At 41.0% G+C, this 17,631-nt stretch overlaps 1 protein-coding gene across 6 annotated transcripts in view; it reads left to right on the top strand.

Moving 5' to 3' along the window:
- Positions 1-528: 528 nt before the first annotated feature.
- Positions 529-17,631, top strand: part of ica1 (islet cell autoantigen 1) — an 87,079-nt gene continuing 69,976 nt past the window's right edge. The window contains exons 1-4 of one of the 6 annotated variants that reach the window (XM_055662078.1): positions 529-972; positions 2,306-2,381; positions 10,188-10,217; positions 11,982-12,153. In XM_055662078.1, the coding sequence (XP_055518053.1) occupies positions 10,201-10,217; positions 11,982-12,153 (189 nt within the window). In that variant the 5' untranslated portion in view covers positions 529-972; positions 2,306-2,381; positions 10,188-10,200. The other 5 variants (XM_055662056.1, XM_055662047.1, XM_055662039.1 and 2 more) reach the window with 5 other exon arrangements.

A 17,631-nucleotide genomic window follows, 5' to 3' on the forward strand; every position in this document is an offset into this window, starting at 1 on the left:
CTGTCACCCGCTCCAACGATCCTGTTGCTTTTGCATCTTTCCACAATCCGTCTTCATATCTGTTCATCTATCTCCTGCTGGCTATTGGGAAGCCTATCGTATGAGATGCCACGTCAACATAAATGCTACGTAGGATGCAGTATAAGATGCCACAAAAGATGCCACAAAAGATGCCACATAAGATGCTGTATTGGATCTGAGTTGGATGATCAGCCATGAACATATCGAATGGCGGTGCAGGCTCGAAGGGCCTACTCCTGCACCTATTTTCTATGTTTCTATGTATGATACCACAAAGGATGCCACATAAGATGCATAAGATGCAGTATAAGATGTTTAAGAAGGAACTGCAGATGCTGGAAAATCGAAGGTACACAAAAATGCTGGAGAATCTCAGCGGGTGCAGCAGCATCTATGGAGTGAAGGAAATAGGCAACGTTTCGGGCCGAAACCCTTCTTCAGTATAAGATACCACGTAAGATGAAGTATAAGATACCACGTAAGATGAAGTATAAGATACCACATAGGATGCCGCATAAGATGCAGTACGAGATATCACATAAGATGCAGTAAAATATACCAAAAAGGATACCATATAAGATTGCCACATATGATGCCAGGCACCACATGCAGTGCATCACCTGTGGGAGAGGATGCATCACCTGTGGGAGAGGATGCATCAGCTGTGGGAGAGGATGCATCAGCTGTGGGAGAGGATGCATCAGCTGTGGGAGAGGAAGCATCAGCTGTGGGAGAGGAAACTCCGTTAGTGCTTGGCTTGAGGTGGAAGGAATCCCGGCGGCGGAGTTACAGGTTGCTGGAACGTCACGTGTTCGCGGGACATTGTTGACGCGCGCGTGCGTCAGGGACACACCTGGGCGGCCCGGGGAGAGCGCGGAGGTTGCAGCCGGTGGAGTCGGAGCCGGAGCCGGAGCCACCTCCCGCTGCTGCCACCGCCGCGTAGATAGGTAGGTAGCTGCCAATTATTCGTCCCAACCAATTGTCATGTTGTTGCTAGGGTGGAATTTATTTAATCGTTTTAAACATAGGTCAATTAAAAACAAAATTGCTTGTAGATTTCTCTCCTCCTCTTCTACGTTGACGATGGCAGCATTAGCAAGGGAAGCTCAATGAGGTATGCACTTGAATTGCGAGGCTGCAGCTGACATGTCACAGGCTTGGTGTTTTTCTTTCGTTCGACGCGTTTGACGAGTGACGGGTCGGTTTCCATATGGAAAGGCAGCTCGGAAGAGTGCGGCTGAATTGTGCGTGAGCCGGTGGCGGATGCCTGGGTCTGTATGGTTGCTGTCAAGATGGCAGAAACTCGCATTCCCCCTCCATACGAACTGCTGCATTATCCCTGTATTTCTGACTAGAGAGAGAAGAAAAAATACACCGGCGACTCCGGCGAGAATGTATTGTCAGTGATGAAATTATGCAAAAAAAAAAAAAAAAGCATATCCTTATTGCTAATGAATAAAGGTCTCTATGCAAGATATTTGAAAACTTATTTTTTTTTCTCTGAATGGGGAATTTATAGTGTTAAATTTGCTTTGGTTGTCCATCAAAAGTAACACAGTCGTCAATTTGTAAGCAAAGAATAGCCAGACTCTGAGAAGGTGGTATTTTTTTTAATCAACGTGTTTATAAACATAGCTGGTAAAACATTTTAACCTTGGTAATTTCAAATTGAAAGTATCTGATATTGCTGTATTGGAGAAAAAAAACACAACCATTTGTACAGTGAAAAAATTACATTTCTAATCAATGTTACATGTATTCCTTACATATTAATGGTATGGACTTTTCGTGGGTTTAGTTGTGGTCAGTCTTGTAGTAGCTTATTTTTTGCAATATATAAACAAGCTATAATAAAAATATTAGTTTATATGTGCTTTCCATCAATAATTGGGATTGTGAATTGTTGCGACATCACCACTAGTAAATAAATCTAATTACAATTTGGCAAGTTTATGTCCAGTAGGTTTCATGAACAACTTATAGAGCAGTATATGGAACAGTCTAGCACAGGAACAAACATATTCCTCCATTCGCTGCATTTGTATGTGCCTTATAGCCTTTTAAATGCTTCAAGTGTACCTGCTACATTTGGGGGGGGGGTCTTTCCTCTTGCATCTCCTATCAACTTTCCCTATTCGACCTTGTAGCTATGTCCTCCAGTATTTGACATTTCCATCCTGGGAAAAAGTTTCTGACAGTTTACTCTAACTATGCCTCCATGATTTCTGATGCTTTAATAAGGTATCCCCTCAATTTCTGATGCTCATCTATCCTTTTTCTCCAGAGATGCTGCCTGACCCGCTGAGTTACTCCAGCATTTTGTGTCTATCTTTGGTATAAACCAGCATCTGGTAATCCAGGTAACATCCTGATGAACCCCCTAATGCACCTTCTCCAAAGTCTCTACACCCCTCCTGTAAGAGGGTGACCAAAACTGCACACAATACTCCAGATATGGCCTAACCAAAGTCCAATAAAGCAGCAGAGTAACTTCCTAACTCGTATTGAATATCAGGACAGATGTAGCAAGCATACCTGATGCCTTTTTTTTAAAATCACTATTGACTTGTGTTGCTATTTCATGGAGCTACAGACTTGGTTCCCAAGAACCATCTGTACAGAAGTGCTGTTAGGGGTTCATACCATTAACTATATATATATTCCTCTTATATTTGTTCTTCCAAAGTGCAACATCTCATATTTGCTGGAATAAACTCCATCTGCCATTTCTACGTCCATAACCTAACTGATCTGTATCCTTTAACAGCCTCTTTCACTGTCTGTAGCATGACCAATTTGTGTGCCATCTGCAAACTGTTTTGTCTTCTAAGGCAGTTCCAAATTCCAAGTTACTGTAGATTCCATGCATCTTAATCTTTTGACTCTGTGCACCATGAGGGACTTTGTTAAATGCTTTATCAAAATCCATGTAGACAACATCCACTGTCCCACCCTCATCTACCATCTTTATCTCATGATCAACAATCTCATTCACGTTTGTGAGACATGACCTGCCATGGACAAAGTCGTGCTGACTGTTACTAATTAGCCCATTCTCTTCCAAATGTGAGTAAATCCTATTCCTAAGAATCCTCTCCAATAACTTCCCTACCACTGATGTGAGGCTCACTAGCCTATATTTTCCCAGATTATCCCTATTTCCCTCCTTAAAGAAAATAACATTTGTTACTCTCTATCCCTGTGGCTAGAGAGAATACAAATATATTTGTCAAGGTTCCAGTAATCTAACCTCTTGCCTCTCTTGATAACTCTCTATAATTCATTTGTCAATATTTATAATGAAAACATTAAAATAGGATGTATAAATTTAAAGTTGACAATTTTAATCTGAGTGCCTTTTGTCTAATTTTATGTCAGACTCTGTGTTGCATGAAAACTTGTCCTTGACTTCCTGCATGATGCCTTCAGAGGATCTATACTTTATATTGTGCATGGAAAATGCTTCTCTGCAAATATATTTCCTGATGCTTTTCAGTTGTGCTTTTGTGTCAGTAGAAAAATCTATATTAATGTCCGTAAAAATGTTTCATGATGAATGATTTCATGTTGTAATTACCAAATTTTTGCCAACATGTGCAGGTGATGGTATAACCCACCTAAACCTGACATATTATCCTCCTCCGATGAATATTAAAACAAAATGACATAACACTCTGGTCAGCTCCCCAAACCTTCCCAAAAACTTAAGTATACTTTCCCTTTTTTCCTTGAAGCCTGGACATGGTCCTCATACCAGGCGTGCCCCTGTGTCTCAGCCTAATACGGCACCTCCTGTTTCTCCATATCCTTGGGGAAACCATAGAGGTGGTTCTATGCCTTTCCTTTGTGCCTTCTCTGCTGACTCGTGTTCTTCTATATTAAATTAGTAATTTACTTTTTATTTTATTCATTTTTTTCCCCAAACTTCTGTTCAATTTACCAAGACCGAGACTGTACCTAAGGTAGACTCAGAATGTTTTTCCCATGATGGAAATATCAAATACTAAAGCACTATGCTTTGAAGTGCGAGGGGCAATGTTTAAAGGAGATCTGGGCCATGCTGTTTACAGTGTGGTGAGTGTCTGGAACACGCTGCTGGATGTGGTTATGGAAGCGTATACTATAATGGCATTTAATGAACTTTTAGAATCCTGGATATGCAGGGGATGGAAGGATATGGATCACGTGCACTCAGTTGGTTTTTATCATCATGTTTTGCACAAATATTGTGGGGTGAAGGACCTGTCCATGTGCTTCCCTATGTTCTATAATTGGAGCTGATTTCACCATCAATTTACTTTTTTTCTATTTACTAACTGATTAAATGTGCTCTGTTAAACTGTTGAAACCCCTTATTAATGTATTGATTTGGCCATTGCCCCATTATTAATTCTAATACAGTTGCCTATTACCCCATTAAATTATTGATTTGTTAACCTGCCCTTTAGTCTATTCAGTACTGTCTACTGCTCTATTGATTATATATCTGAATCCACATGGTTCAATGACTTTAGTAATTTATGACTATTCAATTGTGCAATATTTATTGATTTGCCATTTCTTTTTCACTGAATTTATTGATTGATTCAAGTTTGGTTAGTATTGATTTCTTAATAATGTGTTTGTTTCTTTATAATGTAGAGTTTACAAATATCCATCGATATTTGTGAACAAGTGTTTTAGATTGAGATTTTCGTATATACAGTGTAAAAGTAAATTGGTACCATTCTTAGTTGAAATTTAAATTCTCCATTTTATTCTGATCTTTTTGTAATCTCTATGATTGATTTTGTTCACTGTTTTGATGAGTGTGCTCAACACCATCTCAAACAGAATTTTTCAATCAAGATCAGGACTCAGCACTTTCGAGTTAGCCGACTGTATTCGTACAACACAAAAACAGTTCCTTTCGCGTATTGAGTCTGCACTGACTATCAAGCACTTGTTAAACTTATCCCATTATATTCTCTCCGCATTCACATCAACTCCCCTGAGATTCTACCGACTAGTTGCACATTAGAGGCAACTTGTGGCAAATTAACTTACCAACCTACTTATCTTTGGGATATTATCAAGCACCAGGGCAAACCTATGTGGTTATAGGGAGGAGGTGCAAGCCTCTCACAGATATACCTTGAACTAACATGTCAGACATGTGAATCAGTAACTGTACTGGCTGCACCACTGTTCTGCCCCAGTTGAATTGGCTATGTTGCTCCGTACTTCCTATTGGAAACCTGATTCACTTTAAGGACTGGAAGTCTTTTGCATTGAGCCAGTGCATGAAGTGACACACCTGGAAACCCAACTGACTTCCAGGATGGAAGATTGTTGGCTTTTAATGAGGTATGAGGTTTCAATATAACCGACCCTAACAAGTTATACAAAACGGAGATGCATTTCTTCTGGTTGGGATCTAGAGCTAAGATGGTATCGGTCAGGGTTTCAGGGGGGCGATTTGGGAAATGGGGGAATGTCTTCTTCACAAAATCCCTAATCTGGAAAAAACGAAAAAGGTGGGAGTTTGGGAGGCTATAGTTGGACGAGAGCTCCGCAAAAGACGAAAAGATGCCATCCTTGTATAGGTTTTTGATACTACTGATACCGTTGCTATGCCAGGTTTTGAATGCCTGGTCTGTACTTGAAGGTTTAAAGATGTGGTTTTTAAGCAGTGGGGTCAAGATGGAAGAGCCTTGTAAACCAAATTTTTTTCTGAGTTGACTCCATATCTTGAGCGAGAGGGACGCAATTGGGCCTGCACCCACAGATGTTAAAGGAAGGGGGAGTTGGGAGCATAGGAACCCAACTGACTTCCAGGATGGAAGATTGTTGGCTCTGTTGGGACAGAGGCAGCTTACGTGACAATTGCTCAGTTTTGGTGTGTGGAGACTGGAATGTCATGTGGGGAAATGTTAATCCAATTGTCAAGTGATGTTGGCTAGGCATATTACTCAGTGGTGTCTACCTCAGTCCAAAAGTATAATTTAAGGTCCATTTTGTACCATTTTTTATAATCATTTGCTTTTGCAGGTACATATTTCCAGTGAATTTAAGCATTTAACATGTGGTACCATTTAAATTGTATGCTTCATATTTTGTTTGAAATTGTTTTAACATTTCCATATCCTGTTTTATTAATGGTTAGATTTCAGATGTTTTTAGGTCGTGTCCAGAGCACAGCAGCAATGGAATTTTCCTTTAGGAATTTGCATTCAACAAGGTTCTGCATGGTAGGCTGCTCTGGAAGGTTAGATTGCATGGGATCCAAGAGGACATGGCTGAATGGATAGAAATTTATCTGCATGGAAGGGAGCAGAGGGTGATGATGGAAGGTTGTGTTCCAGACTGGTGGCCTGTAACTGCTGGTGTGCCTCAAGGTTCAGTGCTGGGCCCCTTAATGTTTGTCATCTGTATCAATGATTTGGTTGAGATCGTACCAGCAAATTTGCAGATGACAGAAAAGTGGGTGGTATTGTAGAAGTGACGATGGTTGTCAAAAATTAAAGCAGGATCTTGATCGCTTGGCCAGGTGGGCTGAGTTTAATACAGAGAACTGTGAGGTGTTGCATTTTGGAACGTCTAACTTGGGCAGGACCTACACAGTGAATGGCAGGGCTCAGGATAGTGCTGTAAAGCAGAGGGATCTAGGAGTGCAGGAACATAGTTCCTCAAAAGAGGCATCATGGGTAGATAGGGTGATCAAAATGGCTTTTGGCACATTGACCTTCATCAGTCAGAGTATTAAGTATAGACGTTGTGAGGTCAAGTTGCGGTTATACAAGATGTTGGTGAGGCCACACTTCGAGTATTATGTTTAGAGTTTTGGGCACGATATTATAGAAAAGATGTCAAGTTAAATAGTGTGCGGAGACCACTTACAAGGATGTTGCCAGGACTCGAGGGCCTGAGTTTTATAAGGAGAGGTTGAACAAGCTATGATTCTATTCCTTAGCGCACAGGAGTATGAGGGGTGATCTTAGTGGAGTACAAAATAATGCAAGGAATAGATTGGGTAAACACAAAAAATCTCTTGCCCAGAGTAGGGGAATCGGGAACCAGAGGAGACACCTTTAAGGTGAGAGCGGAAAGATTTAATAGGAACCTAAAGGATTACTTTTTTTTACACAAAGGGTGGTGGGTGTACGGAACGAGCTGCGGGAGGAAGTAGTTAAGGCGGGCACTATCGCAATATTTAAGAAACATTTACACAGGTACATTGATAGGTTCAAAGGGATATGGGCCAAATGCAGGCAGGTGCAGCCAGTGTAGATAGGATATGTTAATCGTTATGGGCCGAAGGGCTTGTATGACTATGAATGATCTTGAGCAGAATATTCAAAACTCTGAAGAATCACACCGTTCTTCAGGATCAATATGAAAGGGAAAAAAATAAAAACAATTTGGGGAGGCTTAGGAGCAGTCTCAGGCCAGACAATACTTGACATGGATTGCTTTTCCATTATGGTGGGATAGGATGGGAAGGACTGGGAGAGGGATGCAAACTTTCAGACCCGTTAAGTCGAGTACCAAAGTGGAATTGTAGGTAAACAAGAACATTTTATGTCACAAAATTCTCCAACGCGAGTGAATTTCAATAAAATTAGCGGAAATTTGGTTGCCCATTATAGGAAGGATGTCAACAAAATTGAGGAGATTTCTAGAATGTTGCCTGGGTTTTCAACAACCTGTCTTTATTCTCTGGAGCGCAGAAGTTAAAACCTGCTAGAGGTCTTTAAAATCATGAGAGGGATAGACAGAGTTGATGTGGACAAGCTTTTCCCTTTGAGAATAGGGGTCAAACAAGAGGACATGACAGAATTAAGGGACAGAAGTTTTATGAGGGGGAACTTCTTTACTCAGAGAGTGGTAGCGGTGTGGTATGAGCTTCCAGTGGAAGTGGTGGAGGCAGGCTCATTGGTATCATTTAAAAATAAATTGGATAGGCATATGGATGAGAAGGGAATGGAGGGTTATGGCATGAGTGCAGGCAGGTGGGACGAAGGGGAAAAAAATCTGTTCGGCACGGACTTGTAGGGCCGAGATGGCCTGTTTCCGTGCTGTAATTGTTATATGGTTATATGGTTAAATTGAGGATTTGAAGTTCAATTTTCCCTGTCTATAGAAACGCTGGAAAAATCGTACCGTTTTGGCGGTCGCAACAACGACAACTAAGTTTTATAACTTATTTTATTCTGAAAATAGGTTCTTAGCTCACAGGTTCTTACAACACGTCTGGCCACAATGGTGGTCAGCACTCAACTGCCGTGCGATAGCGAAACCGAGCGAAAAACAGCAGCCCCTCCTGAGTAACGTGACTGCGGCTTCCGAACGCCGGGTTCGATACCTGCATGCGCCAGCAGGCGCCGCTACACCTTTGCCATTCAGGGTCTCGACATTGGTTAGGCCGTACTTGGAGTATCCTGTGCTATTCTGGACTCCACAATAGCAAGGATGTCTTTAAGCTAGAAAGGGTGCAGGAAAGATTCACAGTGATATTGCTTGTATTGGAGGGCTTGTGTTATCAGATTTTAGAAAGGCTGGGCCTGTTTTCCCTGGAATGAAGGAGGCTGAAAGGTTATTTGATAGAGGTTTATACAATTATGTAAGACATAGGGCAGATAGCCAGAGTCTCTTTCTCTTGGTAGGTCAAAAACTAAAGGCATGGGTTTAATATGAGAGGGAGGAGATTTATAAGGGGATTTCAGGGTTAAATTGTCCACACAAAGCAAAGCACAGAGGGATACGAACATTATATAGGCAAATATGATTAGCATGATGATTGACATGGATGCGGTGGGCAGAACGGGTTGTTTCTATGCTATAAAATTCTGACAGAGGAAGTTCTTTTTATAGAAAAATGTTGATCTAATTAGGATTCATAAAAGCTATGTCAATGTTTGATAGGATGAATGTAGATATGTTTAACATGCTGAGTAAGAGATTAGATGTACACATTCAGCAATAAATTCCATTAATGAACTTGGAAGAAACTGATATGCTGGAGCATAATGAGACATCATGCGCAATTTGAATTTGTTTTGTGGGTGTTTGAGGCAAAGGATGCTTTCAAAGGAAGCTAAATAAGTTCATGAATGATTAAAAATAAACTTGAATTTAAACATGAAATGGTGAGAAAGGGAAAATATAGTGCATAAGCTTCAGAATGTGGCTGTGTATCTTCAGTGCTATTGTTCTGTTATTGTGTATGGTATGGTGCATCAAAGACCCTTTATTGTCACGTGTACCAATTAAGGTACAGTGATATGCGAATTGCCATACAGCCATACAAAAAAAGCAACAAGACACTAAACTACACAAGTTAACATGAACATCCACCACTGTTGATTCCCCACACACCTCCCTGTGATGGAAGGCAATAAAGTCTAACCTTCCCTCATTTTTCTCCCGCGGTCGGGGCAGTCGAACCATCTGTCGGGGCAGTCGAAGCTACCGCAGCCAGTGGTCGACGCCCCCGCGTCGGGCCGGTCAAAGCTCCTGCGGCTTGCCGTTCCCGATGTTGGTCTCTAAGCAGACACCGCAGGCTCCATGATGTTAACGTCCGCAGGTTCCTGTGGTAGAGCTCAGAGATCGATCCCTGGCAAAGGGATCGTGAGCTCTGTGATGTTAAAGTCCCACAGCTCCCGCGGTGGAGCTGTCGAAATCGGTCTCCAACAAAGGCCGCCAACTCCTCGATGTTAGGCTTCAGTGCGGACGGAGATACACTACGGGAAAAAATCATTTTCCGTCGAGGTAGGAGTTTAGAAAAAGTTTCCTTTAACCCCCTCCACCAGCCCCCACATAAAACAAGCTAACGAACACTAAAACACACATTTAACACATACTAAAAAAACACCGAAGAAGAAAGGCAGACAGACTGACGGCGAGGCAACCATTGCTGGTGCCACCCAGTGGAAAGACTCCTACTGTTACTGATACTTTTACACTCATTTAAATTATAGCAACCTTTTGTTTTTGAAGTGAAATAATTAATTTTGAACCATAAAAGCATGATTAAATATAAGAAAGTCAAACCGTTCCTGGTTTTTACTTTATCTCTTTCAAATTTAAAATGGAAATCGTTTTGGAAATATTCGCTTATTTCCACAAGTAAAACTGTAAAATTCTGAACATTTAATTAAAAAATTAAAATCTCACATCTCTTTCAGGTTCTGATGAAACATGGACCATCAAAACTAGTAAGTTTTGCTATTTATTGTAATGTCTAAAAAATGTTCTGGAAACGCTCGTTGCCATATTGCTACAAGGCTATGTTCCTGAAAACTGTTCATAATTTGAACTGTTCACAAAACAGAAATATAAGTGTGGGCTAACCAGAGGCAACGTTTAGTTAAACCAGGGCATTTAACTAATTCATTCAGATAATGCCCAGAACTGAGCTCTCACACAAGATACTGGCTGTCATGTATCAACTGGCAAATCCATTCCCCTGGTCTTCCAAATGCTTGCTTATGATGTATGGTTAGGCTTATGTTGGACATTTGTAACCTGGGGAGGACATGTAGTCAGAGAAGAGGATCAAAGAGAAATGGAAATTATCAATTCAGAATCAGAAATGAAAAACGTTGGATTAGTGTCCTCTTTTATCACCTTTTCCATCACTTCCAAAGGCCAGGCTTCAAGGTAGTAGCTGAGAAAAGCAACTTGAAGATACATTACAAGCACAATTATGTTTTAAAATGAGTGGTGTGATTAACTATGTAACTCTATTTATGACATTTCCTTACATGTATCAAAATTAATTGAGTTTGCAATGGTCATTTTAAACAGACGAGGTCCCTTTGCATCGATCTATTGGATTTGTTTTATTTTGGAATCCACCCAATTTTTACTCTTTAAAAAATGTAATAAGGTGAGAATTAGGCTGTTCCCTTTATTGGTGCACAGTTAGTGAGGATGGAATTCACCCCAATTAACTGTTCTATTTGTCAGTAAATCCTTCCTCCTAGAATCTTCAATAATTTGGTATGTATACCATTTATGTCTGTTCAGCCTGCTATATTTGAGCCAAATCATCACTTGCTATCATTTAATCCCTTATGAGAGGCTTATGAGATTCCAGAGATTTAAAAAATCAATTTCCCCAAATTAGATCTTTTTATTTGAAGTGGCCCGAGTCCATGCATTTTCAGAAACAAAGGTTCAACACACTATTGTTGGGATTATCCTTTGTTCCTTATCTAAAGTGTGTCTTGGGGGTATTGCGGTGTAAATGTACCCTGGTATGTCCGGATTGTTCTGTGTGGGACAGAACATTTGTACGAATAGGCTAGCTGGGATTTGGAAGAATGAAAGGTAATTTTATTGAAGCTGAGATTCTGAGGGGGATTTGCAAGGTAGACATAGTGATGTTTTCCCTGACTCAAGTCTACAATGAAAGGTGATAATCTCAGGGGAAGTTGGTGAATATCAGGGTTGAGACGAGGGGAATATTTTACTCCAGAGGATTGTAGGTCTTTTGAAATTCCTGTCAACAGAGTAATCGTTAAGCATACTCGAGATTAAGATCCGTAAAATAATATTAAGATCTCTGGAGAAATGGAATGGGCGACGTTTCAGGTCGAGACCCTTCTTCAGACTGATCATTGATTATGTACTTCTGTTTCTTGTTTTACTTTCTAAATTAATTTACCCAGTTTCTGCAATTGTCACCAGTCTGCTTCCTTGATGTTAAAACTTCCTGATGTTTACTCTAAGGTATGTGACAAGACATAATGTTGTGTTATCACCATATTAGTTTGAAATGTGAAGTACTCAAAGTGATCGATTTGTATCACAAAGCTGTACCTAATCGTTGGTCAATTTGAGCACATGTCATTGTTAGAGCTGCTCCCATATACTTCCTCGTTAGAATAGCTTGACATTTATCCAGGTTAGCGCAAGAAACTGGCAGAACAATGAGATATTTAAGGTGAAATGTACTTTGTTGTTTCACTAATCAGTGGATATGCTCGAGAACTTTATAGTCGATACGTCCGAGACCAGGACAGTTCAGTTGTGAACAAAATGCAACAGAGATACTGGAAAACAAAGCAAAGCCTCATCAAGGTCACTGGGAAGAAAGAAGATGCACATGTCGTGGCATCAGATGCAGACCTGGATGCTAAATTAGAGGTATGTAAAAATACAAAGTGTTATTCTTTTTTTTGAATACATCTAAGTGTTCATTATGAATTAAGATTGCTTTGACCAATTTGTTAAAATACTTTATTTTTCAACTGCTCCCAAAAATGTATTATTTAGAAGTGTCATTTAAAATCCCATAGCCTGCCAATGTTAAGAATAAATGCCAATCAAAGATGGGAAGTTTGGGAGTGGCCAATGTTTGGTTCCAAAAATAAGGTTTTGAAAATTTGTCCCCCCCCATTTGGCTTGAGGGGGAAGATCCCAGTGCATAGATAGCAAAGGTTGTGTGATGGAGTAGGGATGGTTTGATGGGACATAGTGATGTTTTCCCTGACTCAAGTTCTACAATGAAAGGTGATAATCTCAGGGGAAGTTGGTGAATATCAGGGTTGAGACGAGAGGAATATTTTACTCCAGAGGATTGTAGGTCTTTTGAAATTCCTTTCAACAGAGTAATCGTTGAGCATACTCGAGATTAAGATCCGTAAAATAATATTAAGATCTCTGGAGAAATGGAATGGGCGACGTTTCAGGTCGAGACCCTTCTTCAGACTGATCATTGATTATGTACTTCTGTTTCTTGTTTTACTTTCTAAATTAATTTACCCAGTTTCTGCAATTGTCACCAGTCTGCTTCCTTGATGTTAAAACTTCCTGATGTTTACTCTAAGCTATGTGACAAGACATAATGTTGTGTTATCATCATATTAGTTTGAAATGTGAAGTACTCAAAGTGATCGATTTGTATCACAAAGCTGTACCTAATCGTTGGTCAATTTGAGCACATGTCATTGTTAGAGCTGCTCCCATATACTTCCTCGTTAGAATAGCTTGACATTTATCCAGGTTAGCGCAAGAAACTGGCAGAACAATGAGATATTTAAGATGAAATGTACTTTGTTGTTTCACTAATCAGTGGATATGCTCGAGAACTTTATAGTCGATACGTCCGAGACCAGGACAGTTCAGTTGTGAACAAAATGCAACAGAGATACTGGAAAACAAAGCAAAGCCTTATCAAGGTCACTGGGAAGAAAGAAGATGCACATGTCGTGGCATCAGATGCAGACCTGGATGCTAAATTAGAGGTATGTAAAAATACAAAGTGTTATTCTTTTTTTTGAATACATCTAAGTGTTCATTATGAATTAAGATTGCTTTGACCAATTTGTTAAAATCACTTTATTTTTCAAACTGCTCAACAAAAATTGTATTTTTATGAAGTGTCATTTAAAATCCCAATATATTGCACAATGTAAAAGAATAAATGCCAAGTCAAAGATGGAGAGTTTGGGAGTGGCCAATAGTTTGGTCAAAAAATATGTTTTGAAAAGTTGTGAAACAAATTTGGCTTGAGGGGGAAGATTGAGAGTGCAAAGATAGCAGAAGGTTGTGTGATGGAGGAGGGATGGTTGTGATTATACTGGAGTCAGGAAAAACTAAGATTGAGATGAAGAATGCGAGACTTGTGGATTTGAAGTTGCTGGGCAGAGCAAAACTATACAAATAATTGAGAAGGACCAGAACTTCCAAAGTTTTATAATTTAGAAAATGAAATCAATATAGCTGGTCAAGTACTGGAGTGTTGTGATGTTTTTAAAATGTAGTTGGTGAATAACAAGGAGAGTATTGGCTGCTTTAAGTCACCGATAAAATATTTGTAATTGAAAGACAATTGTAATTTTTGGGTGACCCAATTGGATATGAATAGAGTTGATTTCAAATCTCTAATTCATATTAAGGGAGTTGTAGCGGCACCTAGTAGTGTTTGTAGCGGCACCTAGTGGTGGGGTCGGGAGGACAGAACCCTCGTCATTGGTCGGCTTGGTCACGTGATCGCGGGGGTTCGTTCGAGGGCTTTTTATGTAGATCGTCAGCACTACTCCCAGCAACAGGAGCTGTTTTTGCTAGCTGAGTCAGCCACGCGTATTGCACAAGGTTTTGTTCCGTTTTTATTGCTAATAAAAATTACTTTACTCAACCTGCCTGGTCTCGCTACATATTCTCAATAATGCTGACTGGCAACTGTTTTATCCAACCATCAGTAGGTCTGGACACTTGCTTGTTTTGGGGTAGTACTTTCCTTATGTTATGGCATGTGGAAATCCCACAACCTTTTTCATGGCATGCAGGGAAACATTGGCTAAGGTCTGATGCAGTTTTACTGCTGAAGAACTTCTTTAAATAAATTTGTTTAAACATAGAAAATAGGTGCAGGAGTAGGCCATTCGGCCCTTTGAGCCTGCACCGCCATTCAATATGATCATGGCTGATCATCCAACTCGTTATCCTGTACATGCCTTCTCTCCATACCCCCTGATCCCTTTAGCCACAAGGGCCACATCTAACTCCCTCTTAAATATAGTCAATGAACTGGCCTCAACTACCTTCTGTGGCAGAGAATTCCAGAGATTCACCACTCTCTGTGTGAAAAAAGTTTTTCTCATCTCGGTCCTAAAAGACTTTCCCCTTATCCTTAAACTGTGACCCCTTGTTCTGGACTTCCCCAACATCGGGAACAATCTCCCTGCATCTAGCCTGTCCAACCCCTTAAGAATTTTGTAAGTTTCTATAAGATCCCCCCTCAATCTTCTAAATACTAGCGAGTACAAGCTGAGTCTATCCGGTCTTTCTTCATATGAAAGTCCTGCCATCCCAGGAATCAGTCTGGTGAACCTTCTCTGTACTCCCTCTATGGCAAGAATGTCTTTCCTAAGATTAGGAGATCAAAACTGTATGCAATACTTCAGGTGTGGTCTCACCAAGACCCCTGTACAACTGCTGTAGAACCTCCCTGTTCTTATACTCAAATCCTTTTGCTATGAATGCTAACATACCATTTGCTTTCTTCACTGTCTCTGTACTCCCTCTATGGCAAATATGGCTTTCCTCAGATTAAGAGACCATAACTGTACACAAACATTTTCTCAGAATCCCATAATAATATCAGGCCTTTTCCTCTTCAAACAAAAAATGTTTTTTCATTTCTGCTTCCAGTAATCTTCAGACCACCTAATACTAAATCATTCTACATCTGGCATGTTGCACTGGTATATTAGTTTATCAAAGGAAACTTTATCTGTTCCATGTAATTGATGCTGGAGCCTCAATGGTTCCACCCTTTGTGCTGACAGAAGGCAGGCAGAAGGCTCTGCACTTTTGACATTTAAAAGTAAAAAATATTTTTTACACTCGAGGGGATGAAATTAAAAGCAAGGATGCAAAGTTTATGATGTTGGCTGATGATCATGTCTTCTATGTTTCTGATGTTCTTGAAGGAAGGAAGAACATGTGCAACGTGAACCTTAGTTGGGTCGCATGCTTAATCAATGGCGTTTTATCATTAATGTTCTATTATTATTAATGGTTAGTGTTTTCCGAGTCATTCGTAACTGTCACTGTATGTCATGTTGTTACTTGTGGGCGGAGCACCAAGGCAAATTCCTTGTATGTGAATACTTGGCCAATAAACCTACTTACTTACCTCTATATCAATCATCAGATGTGATGATGAAAAACTGGAGGATGTTAGATAATAGGTCTAAGCTCTTCTACAATACAATATGGTGTTATTCCTCTGTACATACAGGAATTATGTTATTGATCAAACAGGCCTACCTACCCTTTCTGAAAAGATTTTGCTGTGCTGTATGATACTTTTTTTTCCCTGTAAAACCAACAAAAGCTGTGGAGGCAGGACTAGGAACGTCCACAACAACCCAATATCCTTAAAGGCGAGCTGGTGATTTTAACAACCTGTTTGCTTTGATGCTCTGCCTTGGTGGCAATGAAGTGAGTTCTAGCTGGAGATCTGTGAGAACTGGACATTCCCAACTGCCCAAGCCCTGTCCTTGAAACCCAGCTGATGTCAGACCTGGCTCGATGGACCCAGACAGGCCCCTCGGCCAATGTTCTGGATTTAGTGTTATGTAATGAACCGGATTTGATAAAGGAACTTGAGGTTAATGAGCCATTAGGAGGTAGTGACCATAATATGGTTGGGTTTAATCTACAATTGGAGAGGGAGAAGGGTGGATCGGAGATGTCAGTCTTACAGTTGAATAAAGGGGACTATGGGGCCATGAGGAATGAGCTGGCCAACGTTGACTGGAAAGATACAGGGATGACAGTGGAACAACAATGGCAGGTATTTTTAGGAATAATACAGAAGGTGCAGGATCAGTTAATACCTAGGAGGAAGAAAGATTCCAAGGGGAGTAAGGGGCGACCGTGGCTGACGAGGGACATCAGGGACAGTATAAAAATAAAAGAGAAGAAGTACAACGTAGCAGAGATGAGTGGGAAGCAAGAGGATTGTGTAATGTTTAAAGAGCAACAGAAGATAACTAAAAAGACAATACGGGGAAAAAAAGATGTGGTACGAAGGTAAACTAGCCAAGAATATAAAGGAGGACACAAACAATCTTCCTGATATTGTAGTGGCCAGAGGATCTGGGGTGACGGAGGAACTGAAGGAAATCTACATTAGGCAGGAACGGTGTTGGGTAGACTGAAGGCTGATGGTCCCCAGGGCCTGATGGTCTGCATCCCAGAGTACTAGAGGAAGTGGCTCTTGAAATCGTGGATGCATTGGTGATAATATTCCAATGTTCTATAGACTCGGGATCAGTTCCTGTGGATTGGAGGGTAGCTAATGTTATGCCAGTTTTTAAGAAAGACAGGAGAGGGAAAACAGGGAATTATAGACCAGTTAGCCTGACATCAGTGGTGGGTAAGATGCTGGAGTCAATTATAAAAGATGAGATAGCTGCACATTTGGATAGGTAACAGGATCGGTCCGAGTCAGCATGGATTTACCAAATGGAAATCATGCTTGACTAATCTTCTGGAATTTTTTTGAGGATGTAACTAGGAAAATGGACAAGGGCGAGCCAGTGGATGTAGTGTACCTGGACTTTCAGAAAGCATTGACAAGGTCCCACATAGGAGATTAGTGTGCAACATTAGGGCACATGGTATTGGGGGTAGAGTGCTGACATGGATAGAAAATTGGTCGGCAGACAGGAAACAAATAGTAGGGATTAACGTAAATAGTAGGTAGTCACCACCCCCACCTACACCCCTCTGCTTCCCGGCTATGTGTGTGACCCCTTCCCTCCCCTTTCCAGCTCCCCGCCCATTGCACCGGCGCAGGGGCTTTGCACTGTTTTCATGTCGGCGATGCCAGCAGGTCAGTGCCAGTCGCTCCATGGCAGTCGCTCCCTGCAGTTTCCCAGGGGGTCGGGACGGGACTGGAGTTGGGAGGGAAAGGTGGGTGGGTTAGGTGAGCAGGAGATAGGTTGTTTGCAGTTGCAGAGGAAGGGGGCAAGGGCGGTACAGTTCCCAGTCTCAGCTCCTGTCCAGGGCAGTGGCCGGAGACGTCAAGACCATGTTGTGACCCCTTCCCTCCCCTCTCCAGATCCCCGCCCATGGCACGGGCGCGGGGGCTTTGCACTGTTTTCATGC

Source organism: Leucoraja erinacea, chromosome 2, assembly GCF_028641065.1.
Source record: "Leucoraja erinacea ecotype New England chromosome 2, Leri_hhj_1, whole genome shotgun sequence".
Taxonomy (NCBI): Eukaryota; Metazoa; Chordata; class Chondrichthyes; order Rajiformes; family Rajidae; genus Leucoraja; species Leucoraja erinaceus.